We start from the raw sequence: 24654 nt of genomic DNA on the forward strand, positions 1-24654 counted from the left end.
ATACCTGTTTATTACTTTAGTTTTTCCCATTTGTTTATTACGAAAAATAAACTTTAAACTATCTGAACGGGCGTCTATTCCTTTAGTCATGTACAAAAAGCTATTTAATTCCTACTGTTTGGTGTTTTTTGAAGCATATGGCAATCTCACCTTAAATAGTCTTTTTTTTGTACATGACTAAAGGGATACACGCCCATTGAGGTAGCTAGCGTCCATCTTCAGGAGGTTTAATTATACCTGCAGATTTTTTACTCTCCCACTTTTTCAAAAAAATAGTTGAGTATAAATTTTTTGTAAATAAATACAACAGTAAAAGAGGAAAATCGGCATAGAAATAAACCAAAGGAAAGCTAGAAGATTAAAGCTTATTTTTAGGCTACTTTTAGTGACTGATTTTGGAAAAATCTATTATCTTAGCAATTCTATAAAATATTCAGATTTTTTTGTTTTTGATTATAAACCATCACTTGTTCATTCTATGTCTCTTTTCCCAGTTTAATAAACCCGGAAACCTTTGCCTCCTACTGGTCGACTGCAAACCTGACTAACTGCACGGTTACTGCAGGTAATCCCAGGTTCTCATACAGCCAGACTAAAAATAAATATATTTAAATATGTGCTTGAATTATTTGGGATTTCAGCAGTTGGATTTTAAATTAAATTTCCTCAAATCAAAGATCCGGTTTCTTTGAGTTAATTTGAATAACATGGATATAAATTGAAATTGGTTAAAATTCATCATCAATTTGGGATCATTTAAAGTAATTTAAAAAAGTTATTTTATAAGGTATATTTACCTTTCTTCTGGATTAATATAGGCTACTGAAAATGACTTAAATGTAAATTTAGATTTAATTTGATTTCTTTTTAAACAAAATATAGATATAAGTTCAATTTTAGATTTATGGGAAATACATAATTTTTACTTGCATGAATTATACCCATTTGTACGGAAGAGGATTAGGGCCACTGAAAAAAAAAAAAAGTTAACTGATTTTTACATTTTATTTCAGTTTAATATGGGGAAAAAGTCTGAATTCTGACTGTTTTTCTCAGAATTCTGACTTTAATCTCAGAATTCTGACTTTAATCTCAGAATTATGACTTTAATCTCAGAATTATGACTGTATTCTGACAATAAATAAAGTCAGAATTTTGAGAAAAAAGTCAGAATTTTGAGAAAAAAGTCAGAATTCTGAGAAAACAGTCAGAATTCTGAGATTAAAGTTATAATTCTGATAATAAAGTACCCATTTGTACGGAAGAGGATTAGGGCCACTGAAAAAATAAAAAAAGTTAACTGATTTCTTCCGTACATTTAGTCATAATTAGTTTACAAAGAGGAAAAAATTACCTCAATGATTAAGTTATATTCACCATTCAAGATAAAAAAATATTTTAATTCTAAATTTCCTAAAGTTTAGCAACCTTACACAATTTTTTATTTATTAATTAAATGTAAATTCTGTTTAAGCAAATGATCTGAATTAAGATAACCTGGGTTATCTTGGAGCAACAAGAAACAAGTTAGTGATTAAGAGAGTTAAGATTAAATTAAATAGATTTTTATTGATTGATTGTGTTTTTATAGTATGGTTTTGGTTATTTAATCTTCACATTTTAACATGATCTTAATCTAAAAGTCTTTGAAGAGTTTAAAACCAGAAGTTATTTTCAGATTATTTTAGATTAAAATTATTTAACACCCTCCTAAATCAAACCAAATTGCTTTGTTTTACTGAGATAGTTTGATCAGTAAACGACTTGGACAACTTATATCGTCACTTTATATACACAGATTGTGCACAAAACGATATTTCATTTTGTGCAGCTCTCATGACATTTCCAAAAGCTAAAAAAAAATAAAAAGCTTTTATTTAGGTTTGTTTGGTAACATTAATAGTGATTAAAATTATGATTAGGTTTTTTTACTTTAATAATCTGAACTTAATTTTAAATTGAGTTATTATTAAAATAAATTTAAGATAAATTGCTTAAATTAATCCACATAATAGTTGTGTGTATAATTTATCTGGTTAATTTTTTTTGTGCTAAATTTCTATTTTTATTGACCTAAATCTTAATTTAGTATTTGAGTACAAGGAGATTAATTTTTAAGAAGTTAAAATTATTTAGGATTATTTTATTATTATATTGCTTAATTCTTGCTCATTTGGATCAATTATTTATTTTGGCATGCGTTATATTTAGAAGAAGTCATCTGAGGTCTAAATTTGATCAAATCCAGATAATTTTCATCTTAAAATAATGTGAATTCAAAGATTCATTATAAAAATGTTCCCTGATTTATTGTTAATTCAAGCTCTAGTAAAATAAGAATTCACTTTTGAGATTTAAATTAAGATAACCTTTTTCTGGTCTATTCATTTTTTAATTAGTTATTTTAAAATGTTAATAGGAAAATTATTTATGGTCAATTATCTTCATCTTTAAAACTGAGTGAAGAATGAAATACAGAATATATTTTTATTTTAGTAATATATGTGTCCTTTAAGCTGTTTTATTAATTATGCTTAACTTTATTAATTAAGTTAGATTTGGTCAGGTATAATGAAACGGAGATAATTTTGGATGAAATGAAAGCTGCCCAAACGAACGCTTAAAGTCCATCTTTGTGCGCAGATAATGCAGCCGGTGTGGCGGAACAGCTGGCCGACCTCACCAAGAACAACCTGACCAGCGAGGAGGTGGGACCCAACAACCTTCAGGCTTAAACTTCTCCCAGTAAACAAAAACATCAACCAGCTGTCGTCGTTTATGTTCTGTACTTGCAGGTTTCCCAGGTTGTGACGAAGGTGCATGAGCTGGTGAGTGTGGCCAAGATTAACACCACGGTGGCCGAGTCAGTCGTCAATATCATTTCTAACGTCATGGTCAGTTCAAAGGAGACACCGGGGAACACTTCTAACATGTAAGTTCGATTGTTCAGCCCTACTCTGGTCTTCCTCTGCAGACAGGAGTGGAAAAAACAGACGGTTTCCATCAAAAGGACATTAGTAACATCAGTATTTAAAGTAGTGGTCAGAACACTGATCTCTATTTATTCACTGGATTGCTGATAGCCTGTTGATAGTACGGCCACCTGCTGCCATATTGGTACTCCCAAAGTTCCCAAGTTAGACCGGTCGCAATGTAAACAATATGTGCGCTCATTTTCAGGGGGGCTTAACAATTTTAAAATAAAGTTAACTTGATCACTTGGACACACACTTACCGTTTCATAGCGTCAGTAGATTAATGTAATTTATGGTAGAAAAAATACGCACATCAAATTGCATAGTCAACATTAAGTCAATAAAGTCTATAAATTGTGTAATATAACATATTATATAAATCCATCACAACAAAATTAGTGTGTTAATGGAGCATAATAATAAAGATGTGCCAAAAGTGCTGAATTGATGATGTATGGGTAATATAAATGTATTTATTATATTGTTATGGTAATTACATATTACATATAGTTTCATGATTTTAAATCAAGACTGAATTACAAATACGTTTCTGGTAATGCTATAGTATTTTCCTATTTGCAAATTGTGCATGCATGATGCCATATACTGCATCAGCCTTTAAAAATGTTTGAGTTGCTTTTTTTTTCATCAATATAATATGCAATATATTTCAGCACATGGCTTTTTCAAATGAGAAATACAACAAACACTACAAAAAATGACGGCATCATCCACTTAATAAAGAATTACTACATTGATTCAGTGAATTACTTTCTATTTACTCTGCTTTCTATTTTCTAACATTAGACACTGTGTCATTGGCTAACTCAGTCAAGGTCTTCGAGTTAGCCCGAGATAGCCAGATAATGTGGCCCTACATACTATATTATAGGATACATCGGCGTATTTATATTAATTTTCTTGGTTAGTACATCCACTAACTGTGAAATTAGCTGTCTTCCCACAGCCGGAATTCTGCTTGTTTTTACAGCCAAATGCTACACACCTGCTGTAATTTTCGGACTATTAGCCGCACCTGAGTATAAGCCGCAGAAGCTAAATTGCATGATTTGTACATATACAAGCCGCACCGGACTATAAGCCGCAGGTTTTTTATGTGTAACACAAACTGTCTTGCGCTCGCAATGTCCGTCTTTCTCGCTGTCGTTCTGTCTCGCACCACTCGCGGTAGAAGTCTGCTTCCGGAGGTCCTCCGCATTCCCGTGTTCGCGGCTACCGTACTTGTGTGTTGAAGCAAATGTGACGTCAACATGGTGGATGGTAAAATCCATAGATTGTGGTTTTACCCTAGTGGCCGTTAGCTGTAAACGTCCATAGATAAGTCGCATTGTTATATAAGCCGCAAGGTCGAAAAATGTGGAAAAAGTCGCGGCTTATAGTCCGAAAATTACGGTAGGTATTTTTATGGCGCTTCTCCGTGGAGGTGGGGAGTACCAATATGGCGGCTGGTGGCTTCACTTTTTTTTTGGGCTATCAGCAATCCAGTGAATAAATAGAGATCAGTGGGTAAGAAGTAGGGGTGGAACTGTTCACAAAATCCACGGTTCATTTCGGTTCACGGTTTCGTGGTCACGGTTCGGTTCGGAATATGTCGATTGTTACACCGAAATCCCCAAAAAACAATTAAATTAATTAAAAAATCCCCCAAAATAATGAATTGTAATTATTTTTAATGATCCGTGGAAACCTGGATCATTTCTACATGTTTTGCTGCTTTGAATTTAATCATCTGGCGCCTGCCCTCTACGATCTCCAAGGAACTCAGAGCGGAGCGGACGGGAGCCACAGCGGAGGCTGTAGGCTTTGCTTTGTGCAGGCGGTCTGGAGCGCAGCGGAGCGCTGACAGAGTATGTCGGATTTCGGGGTTAGCCTGACATGATGGTCATGTTGATGTTAGCATAAACAAAATGTGTTGCACAATGCTTGCACACTGTTTCACTTTTATCCACAACTTTCTTTCCGCCGTCATCGTAGGTCACTCTAAATGCAAAGTGGTCCCATACAGCAGACCTATAAAGTGCTGCTGGCGCGTCTTCCAACTCCTGTTCTTTCTCACTCGCCATACCCACACAATTCTCCACAGCAACTGATTTTTTTCTGCTACGCTGCTTCGCTTCATCTTCTTCTTGTGTACTACTTGTGGTTGGCTTTGGTCGCAGTACCGCCACCTTCTGCTCTGGAGTGTAAACGGTTCGCCTATGAGAAAAAGGAGCAGCGCATGAACCGAACGCAACACACGTGAACCGAACCGAGACAGTCGAACCGAACGGTTCGGACAGTTTTCATAAACCGTTCCATCCCTTGTAAGAAGACATCAGGAGGTGATACGGAGACTGATTTAGTTGTAATAAAAGGGAAATGCTGTCTTATTATGCATGATGTCACAGAATATCTCCTCTCTCTGGTCTGTCTGAGGAGCTGAGCTCTCCAGAGATCAGTAGGTCCAGACTTTAGGGAAGCCTCTCTTAATTTTTTGCCGTTTTTCCTCCAGAGCTCTGAGGGCTATGGAAGAGCTGGCTAAGAAGCTGGAATTTGATGGTCCATCAGTCAACATCACCTCCAAACATCTGGCTTTAGGAATACTGGCCCTCAATGCCAGCTTGTTCAACGAGACTTCGTTTAGCACCGTCTTCCTTCCAAACTCCAACGACCCGAAGGTAAACATCATGGAAGGTTCTTCCTAAATTTTCTAACAAAATCTATTCTGAGCTGCATTGGTTTCATTGTTGACTCTTTATCCTGCAGATCGAGTTTGATCGGACCACCAACCCGTTGGCTCAGGTCACGCTCCCCTCCTCCCTGCTGACCGGGGTCTCATCAGGCGATTTCGACAGGTCGTCTCTTTCCAGGATCAACTTCATGTTCTTCAGCAACCCCAACTTGTTCATGGTGAGAAGAAGAACCAAATGTCTGAGCTTCATCAGCGAGGATCATGGGAATAGTTTTGGTGATTGTTTGGGTGTTTCACTTGCAGACAGAGCAGAAGGGCTGGTCTCTGAACAGCTACGTGGTGGCCAGCAGCGTCGGGAACCTCTCCATCCAAGGCCTGAAAGATCCGGTCCGAATCGAGATCACCCATCTCTTTGATCAGGTGTGGTTGGATTGGAATTGGAAATGGATTGTCATATACCTATTTCACACTGGCTATGCAGCTGCCAGTGAGGGATTAGACCAGGGGTAACCAATTAAAAAATCAGCAGGGGCTAAATAAAGAAAATCATCAACCAGTAAACCAGTATAATCTGTTACTTTAAACAGAATTTATCACTAAAATCAAATTAGGTGTTTATGCATTCATGTTATACATTGACTTTTCAAATTAAAAAATATTTTAAAAAAGGACAATTTTTCCATCTTAATATCTCAAGTGATTTTTGAAGTAGAGACAAACAATCATTCAGTTTGGTATATAGACAATTTCCTGATTCACATATTTTATAAAACACTTAAACTGACCGGTTGTTATTAGTTTTTTTTATTTTTTCTGTCTTAATGTTGGCAGTGGGCTTTAGGCTGCCCTGCAAGGCTTTAAACCTGGGTTTGAATGGAGACTAAGCCATTCTCAAGCACATATCAAGGTGCTCATTTTGACCCTGGATCCATTTTTTTTTTTTTATTCTGTTCACGGTTGAGAATCCTGCTTCATAGCAGCTTATTGAGCCTCACATTCTCTAAGGCTACGTTCACACTGCAGCCCTTGATAATCAATTTCGATTTTTTTTTTGTGAAATCCGATTTTTTTTGCGTTTTGCTGTTCACATTTCGAAATATATGTGACTTGTATGTGATCTCCTGTGTGATCTGCAGTCATAAAACGCAAGTGTCCCGCATGCGCAGTAGAGGACGCAATGACATCACAGGTCAGCGTGCTCTTTGTTTATGGAAGGTAGTGACGGAGCACATCTAGCGATCTTTCCCAACCATAAAAACAATCTTTTCAAGCCGGTTAAACATAAATACTGCTCTCCGCATCATAGTCCGCCATGGTTGTTGTTTTTCTTGCCGCTTCCTAATAGAAAGACCCAGAATAGTGAAATTTGTCGGGTATTAATGACTTTCAGGTTGGATGAATGCAACATGGGCGTTCAGACTCAAGTTGCTTTTGAGAAAATCAGATTTGTATCGGATTCAGGACCACAGAGCCAAGTGGCCTGGGTTGCATTGGAAAAAATAAGATCTGTGTTGTTCAGATAGCCATGAAAAGATCAGATACCAGTCACATACAGGCCAAAAAATTGGATTTGGGTCACTTCAGGCTGCAGTGACAATTGGAGCCAAAAAGTGCAGGGTCATCTTTGAGCACACCATTTCACTTTTCTTTCACCAGTTCATCGTAGTTCTTCCAGCAGTCCACACTTTCTCTGCTCTCTTTTTCTCATCGTCTTCTCCTTCTTTCCCATCGCCCGGCTTGCCACAGGTTTGCCTGCTGTGTCTAAAAGTAGCAGCAGCAGCAACCCAGACTGACAGCTCATTGGATAATTTGGATCACGTGCAGCCTGGAGCCGGACGCTCCGGAGGGCTTTACCGTATTAACAGGAGAAGCGGCGCAAGTGAAGTTAGACACTGTCATCCAACAACATGCAGTAATTTATAAAAGTTTGAAATCGGGTTGGGTCCGGATTAGCAGGCAGGTGTGTCCGGATCCGGACCGTGGTCCGATAATCGGTGACCTCTGGGTTAGACCCATGTTATCTTTGCCAGTGTGAAGGCAGCCAAATGCCAATTCTTAGCAGGTCGATCCATGTTTGAAAAACATGGTTTAACCCACTATTATGAATGGAAAAGAGGTTAACACTAAAAGTCCCGGAGATACGAGAATTTTTGTCAGTCTCCAATCCCCCCGCAGTACTTATGAACTCATGAATCCCTTTTCAGATGTAAATGCCCCATTAGCGACGTGGCTTGAGAAACAACCCTTCAGTTGCGATTTTAGCTCGTCTCTCTCTTTGAGACTGTTTTACCTGAGAGCAGGAGGGGGGGAAATCATATTTGTAAATAAATATAATTAGGTCTACGTCATCAGTGTCGCCAACAGCGCAATGATTTCAGGGCAGCAGCCAGCGCAGCGATCAGACGATAACTGATCTGTACAATGAAAATAGCTGCATGAGCTGGAACGCTGTAGAAAGCAACACCATTCATACAATAATGAGCATTATTTATTTGGGGGGAAATATAACTCAGGCAATCTCTCCTCTCTCTCTCGTCTTTCCTCCGCTGGCAATAAATTCACAAATTCGGCTTTTCCGGATTAATAACTCGTCGGCAAATTATTTATTCTACAAAACAGGCATACAGTGAGCTACAACCGTAGTTTCCTCTAAACGAGTCTCCTATCACGTTGGGATAATTACATTGGACCATATGGGGATCTCACTGCTCCAAAAATGCGCAGGAGGAGCGAGCTCTGCAAGTTGCAAAATAATCAGAGAAAAATATTCAAAAGCATCACCAAGGACAGGTGGATTATTATCACATTTATTGGATTCAAAAATAATACTTTTCTGAGGAATTTCCAAAGCCTAAATGCCCAATGACTCCTATTTTATTATTAGAATAAGTATAAAATGAGCAATGACTACATTATAGATCACTGTAGTGCCAGCAAACTTGTAGCACACCTAGATAACCTCATCTAGTTCATACTACAACTCTTACTTTGGGAAATTGTGCTAAACTCTATTTTTTGAGATTTTTTCATTGTTATTACAAGCAGGCCAGGTGTGCAATCGCTGCAACAGGAACCACAGCACTGAGCGTGTGGGCACTGCACTAAGTATACCTGTCACAAATGCTTCATATGTAGTGCTTGTCCTTGGGTGAAATTAATGTTACTCCAATACTGAAATCATACTGTTTGTCATTCTCTAAGCTGAAATGTTGAATAACATGAAAAGGCGAGACAAGACAAAATACAATTATTCTCTACGTTTCTTTCACATAGTGAGCTTTGCGATATAAATGAGTCTGTTGGTGAATGGACAATATAAATAGGCTCTGCCTTGCCTTGTTGGAAAAGCATGGTTATGACCTGATCTCAGCTCAGGAACTAGGACCCGTATGATATCTGGTTGTTCAATAGGTTTGCCTTAATAAAAGACTTAGATGTGACTTATTAGGATATTCCTGCAAAAAGGTCTGACGTTGCAGGGGAAGGTAATGAAGTGTTTGGAACATGCTCTTGTTCTGATACCAGTTTGTTTCAGCCTTTATCCAGCCTCATGTAGAAGGGCTGGTTATATCACAGGTTATTTGCATTACAACAAGGACAGTTAGCAAGGTAGAGTGAATACACAAACTTAAAGTGGGGAGGGGGGCTTACAGGGAAAACTGGAATTCTCCGGGACATCTAGTGTTAAATAGGCTGCCCGTTAGGCTTTTGAAGGTCCAGCAGGTGTCAGTAATGAGCGACATTATCAACGCATTATCAGTAGAGTTTGGCAATCTATCGAAATGCTTCATGACGCCTCATCAACCATCACTACTCTGGAATGACCTTGAAGCCCCCCAGGCTTTCCCCTGAGGAACTAAAAAATATGCCTTTTTTATGTATATTTTCTTTTGAAGGTCCAAAGGGGGGTGATCATTTTATCATTTTAATACCTTTCTAATATCCGGTTTGATACAGAGAAAATCTTTTTAGTGACCTTTTCTTTGTTTATTCTTTTTTGTTTATACTTTTAATTTAATTTAATTTCCTTCAATGTTAGTAGGTAGTAAACTGACAGTGAGCGTCCTCTCCTTTGGTTTTCCCCACAGGTCCCCTCAAATAGGGAGTGTGTTTTCTGGGACTTCAGCATGCACAGTGAGTCTGTCCACATTTAGTTTCCCAGCTTCACAGTTGGTTGTTGGAACATATCGGCCAGAAACCGTCTCCTGCACACATAATAGTGTCATCCTGAACTTTGCTAGTTCAATTTCTCAGGTGTGATTCTGATGTATTACAATATTTATTCTTTTAATCATAGAGATTATAGCAGAAGAGATATTCCAGAATAAATCACAATGTGAAAGCAGGAAGCTGTAATATGTTTTCATTTTCTTAGATAATTTACCCAATGAATGAGCTTTTTATTTAGGATGAAGTTTATTATTACCTGTTAGTAGATTTAATGTGATGTCTTTCTTTGCCCACCAGTGGGAGACGGAGGCTGGAATAAACAAGGCTGCGTTGTATCCGAAGAGTCGAACACAAGCAGGACGGTCTGCCTCTGCAACCATCTGACTCACTTTGGCATCCTGATGGTGAGACGTGTTTTAGGCGACTGCAGCCATCAGTGTCTGCACTCATTTTTTTATGTTTCTGATAATAAATTTATTCAGGAATCACAAGAAATGTTACTGAAGATTAATAAATCAAACACGTTTGACACCTCACAGAAAATAGAAGGCTGTTTTTAATGCATATTTTGTCTTTAAATAATGTTTTAATTGAGAATGATTAAAGATGGGGTGTAGTAAATAATATATATAATATAAAAGTTTAGTTTTGCTGAAATATTGTTAGATTTTTTGATGAAGAAAATCAGCATGATAAAAGCCAATAGCACTTTTCCACAGAAGTAACAATAAAGTCCTTTGACAGTAGACTAGCAAGCTTTCGTTTCTCTTCCCATCCAGGAAGCTTTTTCAATTCAAAATGTCAGAAATAGTGTTGAGTTCTAGGCTTATAGAGTAGCCTAGCATTATTTTTGTTTAGGAAACAACTAGAAACAGACGTTTTCTAAACAAAAACAACTCTATAAAGCCTAGAACTCAAAGCTATTTCTGACATTTTGAATTGAAAAAGCTTCCTGGCTTGTTCTACCTTAAGCCAGGAATGTTTTAAAGAAATAACACTAAGCAGATCCCCCTGTGCTTCTTGATCTGGTTTTCTTCCATGCAGGACATTTCCCAGAGTTCAAGTCGAATGGATCCAGAGAACAAGAGGGTCCTGACATTCCTCTCCTACGTCGGCTGCGGCATCTCAGCCATCTGTTCTGCTGCCACGTTGCTCACCTACATCGCATTTGAGTGAGTTCCTTGATTTAGAATGGGTTTTAGAGCATTCATGGAGAAGCAATATAAGAAATGAACCTACTGAAGGCTTTATTTTTCCATCCTTACAGGAAGCTGCGACGAGATTATCCATCTAAGATCCTGATGAACCTCAGCACGTCGCTGCTGTGCCTCAACATTGTCTTCCTGTTGGACGGGTGGCTTGCCACTATGGTCAAAAACGAGGGGCTGTGCACGTCTGCGGCTGTCCTTTTGCACTACTTTCTGCTGACCTCCTTCACCTGGATGGGCCTGGAGTCCGTTCACATGTACATCGCTCTGGTCAAGGTCTTCAACACCTACATACGCCGATACATCCTCAAGTTCTGCATCGTTGGATGGGGTGAGCTCAGATTTTTTATCTCCACTGCTTATAGTTCCAGTTTTTGAGATGTTTCTGATTAAGATGAATGAAATCGTTGCTGCTCCTCTGCAACCATCAGGTACTTTTAGTGACCCACATGTGATGCTACAGGGTGTTTACTAAAACATGCAAGACAGGGGTCCCTGGGGACCAGCGTAGGGAACATCTTATTTAAGCATTTAATGGTATACCTATTTTAAAAAAATGTATGAAATCAATTCAGTGTATTTATATAGCAACAATTCACAATACATGGAATCTTAAGGCACTTTACAGAAAGTTCTGTAAAATCAAAGTTGGCCGTCTAATGGAACCCAACTGATTGAAACAAGTCTTTGAATCTATCATCTATATCCAGGATGGTGTCATAGCTAAACAGAACCGAACTGATGAAGCTGCTCTGATGAGAAAAAACAAAGAGAGCATAAAGATAGAAATAGAACCAACAAATACTGCATAAATGTAGAATAGACGTAGAATTAAATTCAGTTTATTTCTATAGCGCCAATTCACAACACATGTCGTCTCAAGGTACTTTACAGTTCCACCAGATCATACAGTCAAATTGATTCAAAGTATTCTATCTGAGGAGAAAAAGAATAAAGCAGAATGATGAAAACTGGCCCCATGGTCCTCCAGCAGTCTAAGCCTATAGCAGCATAATTTTAAAGATAGCTCAGGATAACCTGTAGCCTCGTGAGACCATCCTGATCTCGCGAGCTTTAAAGGTTTCACTCGCAGATCAGTCTAGAGACTCTCCGTTAAAGAAAATTTGGACCCGTTCACCAAACGAACGTCCAATCGGCGTTGGCTTTGAGGCGGGTTGAGGTGTGACCCAACGAGAAGCGCGACAGTTCAGGCTAAAGAACATGGCGGCTTCAGCCGATGAAACTAGCGTTAGCGTGGCTATCGAGCAAGTTTTATCGGAATTACAGAGTATTTCTTCTCTGAAAGAAGAGCAAAACACTGCTCTGGAGGCTTTTCTCAGAGGAAAAGATGTTTTTGCTCTTCTCCCGACTGGTTTCGGCAAGAGTTTGATCTATCAATTGGCTCCTCGTTATCAAGCAGCGAATCCGAGCTGCAGCTGGAGTCAACGTTAAAACCTGGAAACAGGGACTCACACGGTCTGATTCTCATTTTCTTGTTGTAATTCATAGTTATCTACCTAAAGAGAAACAACTGCTGTGTTTCCACCAAGAAGAGATTTTAAAGTTATACGTTGGACATATTAATGGTTTGTTATATCAGCAACAAAAAACACATCAAAAGTTAATGCCTGATGGATGAAGTTACACATGGATAAGGAGGTTAGGCCTCTAAAGAATGAGATTCATTGAGGCAGTTTAAAATGACTTCCCAGATGGTACTTTAGTAACAACGGACATGACGTAAATATAAGCAAAGGGGAAATATTTGATCATAACTTCGAGGATGTCTATTTGGGTTGTTAATGGATTTTATTTAAAAGTAAAGGGGGTTAAAAGCTAAATCAAAAGGGGGTTGAATGCTAGCCTCGTGAGACCATGCTGATCTCGCGAGGTTTCAAGATTTCACTCGCTAATCAGTCTGGAGACTCTCCGTTGAAGAAAATTTGGAGCCGTTCACCAAACGAACGTCCAATCAGCGTTGGCTTTGAGGCGGGTTGAGGTGTGACGCAACGAGAAGCGCGACAGTTCAGTCTAAAGAACATGGTGGCTTCAGCCGATGAAACTACCGTTAGCGTGGCTATCGAGCAAGTTTTATCGGAATTACAGAGTATTTCTTCACTGAAAGAAGAGCAAAACACTGCTCTGGAGGCTTTTCTCAGAGGAAAAGATGTTTTTACTCTTCTCCTGACTGGTTTCGGCAAGAGTAGCCTGGCTTGTGGTTGTGTTTTCGTCATCGCTCTTCTAGTACGTCATATGCTTCGTTGATCTGATTGGTTTATTTGGCCCGTCTATCACCAACATAGGCCAATCAGCTAACCAGTATTTTCGCCCCTTCCTAAAATTACTTCAACGGAAGGTTTCCAGATGGATATGCGGAGCAAATCCAGCAAATCCATCAGGTTAGATAACCTGAGCCACTCCAATTAAAAGCTATCTGAAAGAAAAGTTTAAGTGCTAGTCTTAAAAGGTTCTCTGCATTTTAAAAATGGACCAAAAATTCAAATGACAATTTGAAGATCTGAAATCTTGACATGAGTCCAAAGGCACAGCTGAGGAAAAAGAGGAAGCGGGTGCTGGACTACGGCCTGCACTGATGAAACCTAAACCTATATAGTGTTGGACAGCTGATGATGTATTGCAGGAAGATTGGGACGGAAGACACCTGGAGCTTTTTCCGACCCGGTCTCATCAATGCAGGAATGTCCTAAGCCTCGGAAGATGGAAGGGAAACATTAGACACTGGGAAAGGCTTTTCTGGGATGCATGGCAGCTGAAATCTAGGAACAGATGGATGTGTCCTCATATTGAGCGGATGGAGTAGCCCAAACTATCGACTGAGAGCTTCAGGGTTCTGACTTATTTGCATTTACCAAAACATAGGGGAACAAAGGATTTGTTCACCATGTGAGGAGAACTCCCCCTGATCTGATCCAAAAAAAACCCCGTCTCACAAAAATTCAACATGAGAAAGAAAAACACTTTTTAAGATGGCGGCGATTCAACTAATATGTTTGGTGTCAGAGAAGCATCCAAAGAACCTTAAAAGGAAGACAGTGGAGCTAAACTTTTGACCTTCTCTTTCCTCCAGGTTTACCTGCAGTCCTGGTGGGAATCGTTGTCACGGTGAATAAAAACCATTATGGCATCTTAATGGACCGTGAAGATGAAACCGCAATAATGTAAGTGGGCCAACCTCAGTGTTATGTGGAAAAAATCTGGAGGATTTTGTAGATGAATGGTTGAAGAGGTGAAGATAAAAAAAAAAAACAGTTTCTAAATGGATTTTTTATTTATTTTTTTTGCATCAGACATTTATGTTAAACTAAATTCTACTGAAGTTGTAAAAAAATGTCAGAATGCAAATACTGAGACACATTTCCTGAGGGCTTTACAGGCTCTTATTTCTAGCAAAGAATTTTATCAGAATATGTTTCTCAATCAAATTTAAAGTTCCTCTTCAGTGAATTAAAATGAGATAAGTGGGAAAACCCTGTCCTGTTTAGAGTCTCATATCTCTGCTATACTTCACAGCAGGAAGCCTACATAAAGTCGGAGCAGTTGAGCACTTTGCTTTTCTCCTCCTTCTCCTCCTTAAAATGTGTCATTTCTGTTCTTGTTAGCTCTTGTTTTGTGATTGTGACATAAGCTGCAGGGGGCAGGAACATTCTATGGGTTCAATGATTAGGTTCTCGTAAGGAATGAATGCTTGGAGACAAATTGCAAAAAAAAAAAAAAAACTGTATCTAACTTGCATTACTCGTCAGCCCTGATTTTTTTGTCCAGTCTCATTAAGCCGGGGGAATCCAAAATTGGGGTCATGACCTCCCAGGGTTGGTTTTCATAATCATTATGATGGGATCTCTAAGGAATATGTACAGCTAAACATATAAGGACATACATAAATGTAAATAAATAAAGCAAATAGATAACCTATGAAAATAGGTAGATGTAGCATTTATTGATGTAATAATTTATCTAATGCATACAGAAAAGAATTATGGAAAAAGGTTGACAGATTTTTTTCTTTCACTTTAGTTTAATATTTACATTAATATTGAGGGGGATTTAATATTTACAATTACATTAACATTTACCATTTAAAATGGGATAAACGTCTGAATTCAGATTTTTTTTCCCTCTGAATTCTCACTTTAATCTCAGAATTTTGAGTGTGATCTCAGACTTTTAAAGGGGTCATAGTATGCACAACTGAGTTTCCATTGTCATAGATGACTAACAATAGTTCAGTGGGTAAAATGGACGTACAGAGAAGTTCAAACCCCATCGACACCTCCTTTCTCCGCAAATCTCACAATTCTAAACTTCCACCATAAAACGGGCGAATCCAAATGAAGCACCGAGTTGAAGTAGAATTGGGGATGTTGCCTTATTTAGTTCTGGCCTTTACTTTTGTCACGCCCCGAAATTAACATACAGGCCTGCCCACTGGTTTACTTGCTCAAGGGTTTGGGAGGGAGGGGGGGTATGAAGTGTTGACTGCTGGGCCGCTGAATGGACCGGACCTCAGCAGAGAGCCATGTATCGCCTGTCCTAAGCCGGAGGACAGGGGCACGGTAAGGCAGGCGGGGGGAAGCACAGGGCCAAATGTCGATTCGGTCACTTTGTCCCCCGCTGGCTCCCTGCCCCCATCCACTGGGGTTCCTGGACCAGCCCCGGAGCTCACGGCTTGGTTCAAATGCCCGGTGTGTTTTAACTACGTGCTGCACTGCAGTCGACCAAATCCTGGACGATTTTAAAATTCCCCCTGGACATTTTTTTAGGTAATAAAAGTAGAACATGTCTGGAAAAAAGAGGACGTCTGGTCACCCTAACATATCAACAATTTGATGTTTCAGTGAGTGAGTGTTTGTTGCTATGATGCATCTTTGCTCAGCAAACCAACCAATCAGAGCACAGCTCATCTAAATATTCATGAGCATACCATAAAAGGAAGAAAACCTGTCGTTTCATTCTGGGGCTTTTAAACAGGCTTGCATTAGGGCTTATAGAGCAGCAAATATGTTTTTCAGCCCAATCAATGTTACACACCCTATTCAGAGACCTTAAGGACCAGATACCCTATAGAATCATTCTATCAGCCCTTAAAGAAGAAATGGAAGAATTCTGAGATTAAAGTAAGACATTCTTACTTTTTCCCATTTTTAAAATTCAAATGAGAGAAAGAAAATCTGTTATTTTTTTTTTTTCAGTGGTCCTAATTCCTCTTCCACAAATACATGATGCAAATACAAAATGTATCATCAACATCTAAAAAAGCACATTCAGAAAGATGAATGTCCCACTGAATTATTGAAACGGGTCACATGCTGAAACTGTTGGGAACTCCTTCTTTAAGCTGTCATTTCTGCCCCATAAGACACTATGGACACTTCCTGGTTTACATGTGCTGCCAGCACATTGATTGTGTTTCTAAAGACAAGTATGACATGTCTTAAAATAAGTCAATGTTAATTAAGTGCCTAACTAGTCTTTTTTCTTTTATGTAAATCATCTTATCTGTTGTCAAAGTGCTTCCATTTCATCTCATTTAAAGGGAAAATATACTTATTTGAAGAAAAATCAACTTACTTATATGTTAGTTTTTGCAGAGCAGAAGAATAGAAGAATATTTTTATCCAGTCACCAGTTTTTGCACAGAACCTGCTTTTTCAATCTCGTTACTTTGTGTTATGGGTATCCTGTGGCCCTGGGTTAAAGGCGGAGATCGCTATGGCAACCAATGACTAAGGCAGGAAATGACATCAGCAGCCAGTTTCTCAGCAGATGTTCTTTCTGTTGTTCATGTTTCCGCTCAGCTGTTGGATCAAGAACAAGAGCGTCTTCTACACCACCTGTGTGGGTTACTTCTGCCTGATGTTCCTGCTCAACGTGGCCATGTTCATCGTGGTGATGATGCAGATCTGCGGCCGCAACGGCAAACGCAGCAACCGCACCCTGCGAGAGGAGGTCTGCGCTAAAAACTGTACAATTCCGAAAACCAAACTTTATTCATAAGGGAACAATAGACACAATCCATTTAGCTATAACAAGGAGATATTTCAGTTCATTGTTCGCTGAGGAGTATTTGATCTATAATATTTTAAATATTATGAGGGTTTAAACTAAATGAAATCTTCATTTTGATCCAGGTCCTTCGAAATCTGCGGAGCGTCGTCAGCCTCACCTTCCTGCTTGGGATGACGTGGGGCTTTGCTCTGTTCGCCTGGGGACCCGTCTACCTGACCTTCACCTACCTGTTCACCATCTTCAACTCTCTGCAAGGTTCAGTATCCAGCCTGCCGGTTCTGAGCTATGCAGAAAATCCAGCAGATTAGTTTTGTCTAAAGCATTTATTATAAGATTGTTGCTATGTTACCAGGAACCAGGCCAGCTTACAGCTTTGTTAGGGCCCGTGACAACACAGTCTTTATATATATATATACATATACACACACACACTACTGTTCAAAAGTTTGGGGTCACATTGAAGTGCCCTTATGTTTGAAGGAAAAGCACTGTACTTTTGGGGGGCGACAGTGGCGTTGGATGTAGGAGTTTGCCCTGAAATCGAAGGGTTGTTGTGTCGTTGTGTCCTTGGGCAAGACACTTCACCTGCATTGTCTACTGATGGTGGTCAGAGGGCCCAGGTGGCGCCAGTGTACGGCAGTGAGCCCCAGGGCAGCTGTGGCTACAATGTAGCTTGCCACCGTGAGTGTGTGTGCGAATGGGTGAATGAATGTAGTGAAAAGCGCTTTGGTCAAGTCTCCTAACTTGAATAAAGGCGCTATATAAGTACATGCCATTTACCAATACCATTTACCAAGGAACATAACTTTAAACTAGTCTTAACTTTAAAGAAATACACTCTATACATTGCTAATGTGCTAAATCACTATTCTAGCTGCAAATGTCTGGTTTTTGGTGCAATATCTACATAGGTGTATAGAGGCCCATTTCCAGCAACTATCACTCCAGTGTTCTAATAGAACAATGTGTTTGCTCATTGGCTCAGAAGGCTAATTGAGGACTAGAAAACCCTTGTGCAATCATGTTCACACATCTGAAAACAGTTTAGCTCGTTACAGAAGCTACAAAACTGACCTTCCTTTGAGCAGATTGAGTTTCTGGAGCATCACATTTGTGGGGTCAATGAAACTCTCAAAATGGCCAGAAAAAGAGAACTTTCATCTGAAACTCGACAGTCTATCCTTGTTCTTAGAAATGAAGGCTATTCCATGCAAGAAATTGCTAAGAAATTGAAGATTTCCTACAACGGTGTGTACTACTCCCTTCAGAGGACAGAACAAACAGGCTCTACCCAGATTAGAAAAAGAAGTGGTAGGCCGTGTTGCACAACTGAGCAAGAAGATAAGTACATTAGAGTCTCTAGTTTGAGAAACAGACGCCTCACAGGTCCCCAACTGGCATCTTCATTAAGTAGTACCCGCAAAACCCCAGTGTCAACATCTACAGTGAAGAGGCGGCTGCGGGATTCTGGGCTTCAGGGCAGAGTGGCAAAGAAAAAGCCATATCTGAGACTGGCCTATAAAAAGAAAAAGATTAAGATGGGCAAAAGAACACAGACATTGGACAGAGGAAGACTGGAGAAAAGTGTTGTGGATGGATGAATCCAAGTTTGAGGTGTTTGGATCACAAAGAAGAACGTTTGTGAGATGCAGAACAAATGGAAAGATGCTGGAAGAATGCCTGACGCCATCTGTTAAGCATGGTGGAGGTAATGTGATGGTCTGGGGTTGCTTTGGTGCTGGTAAGGTGGGAGATTTGTACAGGGTAAAAGGGATTCTGAACAAGGAAGGCTAATGGAGGACTCTTTGATGAAGGCAAAGTTTGATGTAAAAAAAAAATCGTATTTCAAATACAAATCATTATTTCTAACCTTGTCAATGTCTTGACTCTATTTTCTATTCATTTCACAACGTATGGTGGTGAATAAGTGTGACTTTTCAGCAAAACACAAAATTGTTTGGGTGACCCCAAACTGTTGAACGGCAGTGTATATATTAGCGTGATGACTTGTTTATTCTCAAAAAATGTTTTCTGTAGTACTAATGAATGAACTTTTGCATATTAATGACTAAAATTATGTTTATTCCATTAAAATATTGAAAAGGGTCACACACAAACCACAATGAAAAAAAATCACTAATACTATCAATGGGACTAAATTTGTTAAAGTCGTAGGTAAGTCATATTTAAATGTCAAATCATTCTGGCTTAAACATGTATATAAATGTACTCTTTATCAGACTCTAAGATCATTCAATATTCTCATCCTCTCTCGTATCTTTTCAGGTCTCTTCATATTTATCTTCCACTGCGCTCTGAAGGAAAATGTGCAGAAGCAGTGGAGAAGATACCTCTGCTGTGGCCCCTACAGGCTCTCAGAAAACTCAGGTATCCGCCCAGCCGTCGGTCTACCTGTCTGCTTTCTCCACAGGAAACTCTCTGGATTTGTCAGCAGGCCTGCTGCCAGGTTCACAGAGCTGCAAGAAAGAAGAGAAAACAGGACGGTTTAATAAACTCTAAGTCACCTGGGCTCTGCAGCTAATAAAAGCAGATAAAACACAGCCGTCTCTCGGGGAGTGGAATGTCCTCCAGGTGCAGTCAATCTAAGGACGCTCTCAACAACATTCATTCAGTTTGAAGTTTGACTCCATACTGAAAGAAATCTTAATTAAGTTTGTCTGTGCGCCACCGCCTCAGAACCGATGAATTCCTCCTCAAAGCCAGGATCACGGTCATGTTCCTGCCGTCCCTGTGTGTGGGATGAACATAGCGAAGTAAACAACCTGCTCTGTGCCAGAATGGTGCAGTTAGGAGGGGCTTCCCGCTGACCTCAGCTTTGACCTCATTCATGCCGTTTTTCCCACGGCTGGAGCTCAAAGATCGGGTCTTTGACCACACATCTCTGTTCTCCTGAGCTCTTTTACAGGATTCAGGTGATCAAAGAGAATTAATTTGTGTTGGTTGAGGCATTTCTGGGTTGTTCTGCTATCCGTCATCTGGTTTTAATCATTATAATGTGCTGGTCTTTATAGATGTCATTATTCACTCTTAACAAGGCTTCTAGGAGAGAAACAGGCCCACAGCATCACTTTGTTTCACATCTAGACCTTGCCTAGACATGGCTGTAGAAATCTGAACACAGGGTCTAAATGTTTATCCTGATATTTTTCATAAGATTCAAAATTGATTTAATTAACAAGATTAAAATCAACAGCTTAGGTTAAGATAGCAACTTATATTTCAATTAGGATGAAGGATCCTGAAGTTTCTATGACATTAAGGGACTTATAGATGAATCTATGAGGTAGGTGTCTAACTGGATGATGTCTATAGCTGTTTTACCCTGTTGTTTTATCCGAGGATTTTATTTATTTGTATCATTTTAAAATCATTGAAAGCAGTGGCAGCTGGTAGAGTTTTCTCCGGGGGGGGGGGGCTATAAATTCAAAATAGACTTATACCAAAAACCAATCAAACATATACTAAGTTATCACACCAGAATATTTATATGAATTCCAACAACAAAAATATGATTAAATTTAATGTTCAGATTTACTTTTTTTAAATAAATCTTGCCCTTCTGAGGCTTTATGAAGGTAAATCTGCGTTTTGCATGGTCCAATATTGTGTAACAAACCTAAAAAAATAATGTTCTAATTTAATAATGGAGAAGCCATTAGTCAGCTCTATATTTTTAATATATAAAAACTACTTTTTTTGAAAATGTGTTTATTTATGAGCAAATAAGCAAATTAACAAACATCTAGAAAGAGCAGACTATATTCTATTATATTTCCATGTGAATCACAGATTGATCATTATTCTTTGCCGTTTCTTAAAAGTGCTTTAAATCAGTCCTAGCTGTCTTTATCCATGCTGGGTCAGATCCTGACATTTGAAAAAGGAGGCAGGGAAATCAGGATAAAGCATTAGCCTTACTCCATGCAGTTAACCAAGCTGTGTAGCTAAACCAGGTCCTTGAAAACATTTCTCTCTCTCCAATGCATCTTCAACTCCTGTAACTCGACCTTTCTGCAAAACATCTGCCCTGTGGCGGCGAGTAAATACACTTCCTGTCCCCTCTGGTTGCAGCTTAGCTCCGCCCCGAGTTCTCCTATACTTCTGTATTGCATAAGAGCTACTGCACATGTACAACTTTTAACGAGAGTCAATGGGCAAAGATTTTTGTGCCCTAGGGCGGAAATACATCACTAATCCGACGAAAAATGGAATCAAGCTTTGCTATTCATTAAAGATGTAATATTTATCCTGTACATCAAAAAATATGTATTAATATATTTCGAGATATTTAAAATTTTAATTTGAAATAAAATTATTTAAAAGATTTTAGCCCTAGCACCCTCTATTGGCCACTGCTTGAAAGACTGAAAAAAAAATCCAGTTTTCTGACTAGAGCTGATCAGGGAGTAATGGTTGGTTGCTGCTCCTTTTCCCCTCATGCAGACTGGAGTAAGACGGCCACCAACAACACAAAGAAGGTGAGCTCAGACAACCTGGCCAAGTCCCTGTCCTCCAGTTCCTTCGGCTCCAGCACCATCAGCTGGACCTCTAAGGCGAAAGCCACGCTGACACCGTTCAACAAACGAAACAGGAACGCAGGTGAGGTGCTGCGCTAAGGGGAACCCCACATGAAGGGGGTTCCATGCTCCATTGGTTGTGCTAGACGTTTTCCCCCTGAGCTTCCTTAACTTATAGTGATAAAACGTACAGGTCTGAACCAGAGATACCGTGGAGAAGAAAAGGAGCGAGAACTCTGCTTATCTGCAGAGTCGATGCTTCATTTAGACAGAAATGTTCGCAATGGAAGAAAGAACGAGAGATGCTCAACCTTAAAGTCTGGAAACAAGGGACATTTCAGAAAGTTCACACTGTTTGATTTTCTTCTTTAAAGTTAAGTTCAGGGGTTTCTGAATCATTTGTGCTCATTTTCTACTTAGTATTTTAATTCATTGTGTCTTTTTAAGCGAAAATGCCAAAAAAACTAAATTCAGTTTCAATTCAATTCAGTTTATCTCTATCGCACCAATTCACAACACGTGACTTTATAGTTTACCAGATCATCCAGTCAGATTGATTCAAGGTTTTCTATCTAAAGAAAACCAGTTGATTGCATCAACTCAATGACTCAAATGCAATCCCTCACACTAAGCATGCCTGTAGCGACAGTGGAGAGGAAAAACTCCCTTTGAACAGGAAGAAACCTCCAGCAGAACCAGGCTCAGTGTGAGCGGCCATCTGCTGAGGCCGACTGTAAAAGGCGGCCCCGACCAGGAAACACACAGCCAGGCAGACGAGCTCTAAGCAAGCTCCCATGTCAGAGGATGAAGAGAGCACATCCAGTTAGTCACAGTCAAAGAAACAGGACTAAACTGGAAAACAGGCCGATCTCCAACATCTAGAAACAAAGGTGTTGATGGCAGCAGCACAGCTGATATTTCTCTCCAGGATGGAGTCACTGCCAAACAGGAACAGACCAGATGAAGCTACTATGAGAAAAAGCATTGAATTGATTGAACTAACAGATTCTGCAGAGTGGGAGAACAGAGACAGAATAAAGCAGAATGATTGAAAAGTAGTCCCTATGTCCTCCAGCAGTCTAAGCCTAGCAGCATAGCTATAGAGATAGCTCAGGATAACTTGAGCCACTCTAACTATAAGCTTTATCAAAAAGGAAAGTTTTAAGCCTCGTCTTAAAAATAGACACAAAATAGCAAAAAGAGAAAACAACACAGATGAAATTTAACATTTTATAGAAACCCAAAGAATACAGTAGATCAGCACACAAACACCATATCATCGCAATCAAGAAAATGGGGCAAGGAACAGTGAGTTGCAAGACCACTACCCTGCTCTGACCAAGGGTTACATCGAGAGGCAGAATTCCTTTAGCAGCAGACACCCAGATAAGGACCAGGAGAAACCTTCTTTATGGAATTACCAATGAAAGGCTCAGGGGTGGAAGACACCAAAGGTTTAATCAAGGATACAGAACCCTAGACTGAAGGACAGCGTGATGGGACTGATGAGAGCAAAAGAACAGAAACAATAGAAGCCAAGTTCTACCACATTAGACCAAGGATAAACATGTGAAGGCTACCCAGGCTAACCATTAGCTTTGCACACAATTTCACAATCTGATTAAAATAGGGAAGAAAAAAAATACGGTAATTGATTTTGTCATTTATATGGAATCAATTTGGAAAGTATGGCCAATCGAAAAAAAAATGTTACCATGGAAACAAACAGATTAAGATATTCTCATAGCAGCTGGATAGTCTAGCCAGTCAGAGCAGAAATAACATTGAGGCACAAAACTCAGCTCTCTCTTGGATTAACATTTTATTCCAATCCTGCTGGATCCAATCAGATTACTGGGATGTTTGTAAAACAGGTTCTTATTTTGATCGGCTGTTTATGTCCATGTAAATGTAGCTACTGTGGTGGCAGGTATTATAACCCCCCAACATGGAGAAGAAACATGAGAAGCTCAAGCAGTGCTGAGGAGTAAAGGGTGATCTGCAAAGAGTCAGAGGGGTCAGATGGTCACTGTGACCCTTAAACCAGAGATTCCAGCAACAACCTCTAAGATCTTTCTTCAGAAGAGCAGAGTTCAGCAGCTAATATATCACACAGAGCGCTCCGAGCCTTGCTCTTCTGTCCAATAGAAGTGTCAAAAGTATTAATGTTATAGTATAATCCTACTGTTTAAAAACACTGTTGTAGAAGTTAGAGGATCAACTTAAGCTTTTTACTCAAGAAAAAGTTTAAAACAACGTAAAAATAATGCAGGAAAAATGTTAAGGACAAAAGCTTTACTTATACTTCATTTTCTTAGTTTTATAACTAATGGTAACAGTGTTAAATTTTACTTTGCTTCATCTTGAAAAACTATTTATTTTGGTATGTGGTGAACAACAAGTTGGGGCAGCACTGAATCCAAAGGCAAAGAAATGATCTGGATTAAATAAATGTTGTTGTTTTTTTTAAAGTATCAACAGGCTATAATGAAAAAGAGTTTAAATGAAACAAAACTGACAAGTCTGTTTTTAAAATACAAGGAGTAGAAGTAAAAAGTCTAACAAATAATTACTGATCGCAGTTCACACCATCTTTTCACTCAACTATCCTCATTTATAACAATTTTCTTGTTACTTTTTGACCACCCTCCCATCACATCCATTCCAGGGTTAATAAAGGAATGATCCACTCTAATTTAATGCTTTTTAACCCTGTAATGCCAAATGTATCGTTTTTGATACATACGGTTTCTGAAATGTTTTGCATCTGACATCTTTTGCATAATTTAATGGTAAAAACTTTGCTCCAAATCCTATTGTACACAATCAGACATACCTGATAACAGAGGGCAGAAGACTACACAAAAAATAATCTTGACTTATCGCATAGTAATAAATTATTAATATCAAAAATGTATTTCTGTTTTTTCTTTTTACATATTTTGTTAAAAGGCCAAATAAGGACTTCAAACCAAAAAAAGTAATTTTCTGTTTTGTTTTATTCTTCGTTCTTGCTTTAAAGGGTTAATGTTCTTTGAAATAAT

At 39.0% G+C, this 24654-nt stretch overlaps 1 protein-coding gene across 7 annotated transcripts in view; it reads left to right on the forward strand.

Annotated features, from left to right (window-relative positions):
• The window catches only part of adgrg6 (adhesion G protein-coupled receptor G6), a 148608-nt gene that overhangs the window by 101475 nt on the left and 22479 nt on the right, over window positions 1–24654 (forward strand). For all 7 annotated transcript variants that reach the window (XM_038294280.1, XM_038294282.1, XM_038294283.1 and 4 more), the window contains 15 exons: window positions 495–565; window positions 2644–2708; window positions 2796–2932; window positions 5488–5653; window positions 5742–5885; window positions 5971–6087; window positions 9756–9801; window positions 10135–10241; window positions 10882–11009; window positions 11105–11376; window positions 14134–14224; window positions 16862–17012; window positions 17195–17327; window positions 19359–19460; window positions 21537–21692. In XM_038294280.1, coding sequence (XP_038150208.1) covers window positions 495–565; window positions 2644–2708; window positions 2796–2932; window positions 5488–5653; window positions 5742–5885; window positions 5971–6087; window positions 9756–9801; window positions 10135–10241; window positions 10882–11009; window positions 11105–11376; window positions 14134–14224; window positions 16862–17012; window positions 17195–17327; window positions 19359–19460; window positions 21537–21692 — 1886 coding nt within the window. The remainder of the gene's footprint in view (window positions 1–494; window positions 566–2643; window positions 2709–2795; window positions 2933–5487; window positions 5654–5741; window positions 5886–5970; window positions 6088–9755; window positions 9802–10134; window positions 10242–10881; window positions 11010–11104; window positions 11377–14133; window positions 14225–16861; window positions 17013–17194; window positions 17328–19358; window positions 19461–21536; window positions 21693–24654) is intronic.

This window comes from Cyprinodon tularosa, unplaced genomic scaffold, assembly GCF_016077235.1.
Source record: "Cyprinodon tularosa strain WSP-4 unplaced genomic scaffold, ASM1607723v1 ctg338, whole genome shotgun sequence".
NCBI classification, from domain to species: domain Eukaryota; kingdom Metazoa; phylum Chordata; class Actinopteri; order Cyprinodontiformes; family Cyprinodontidae; genus Cyprinodon; species Cyprinodon tularosa.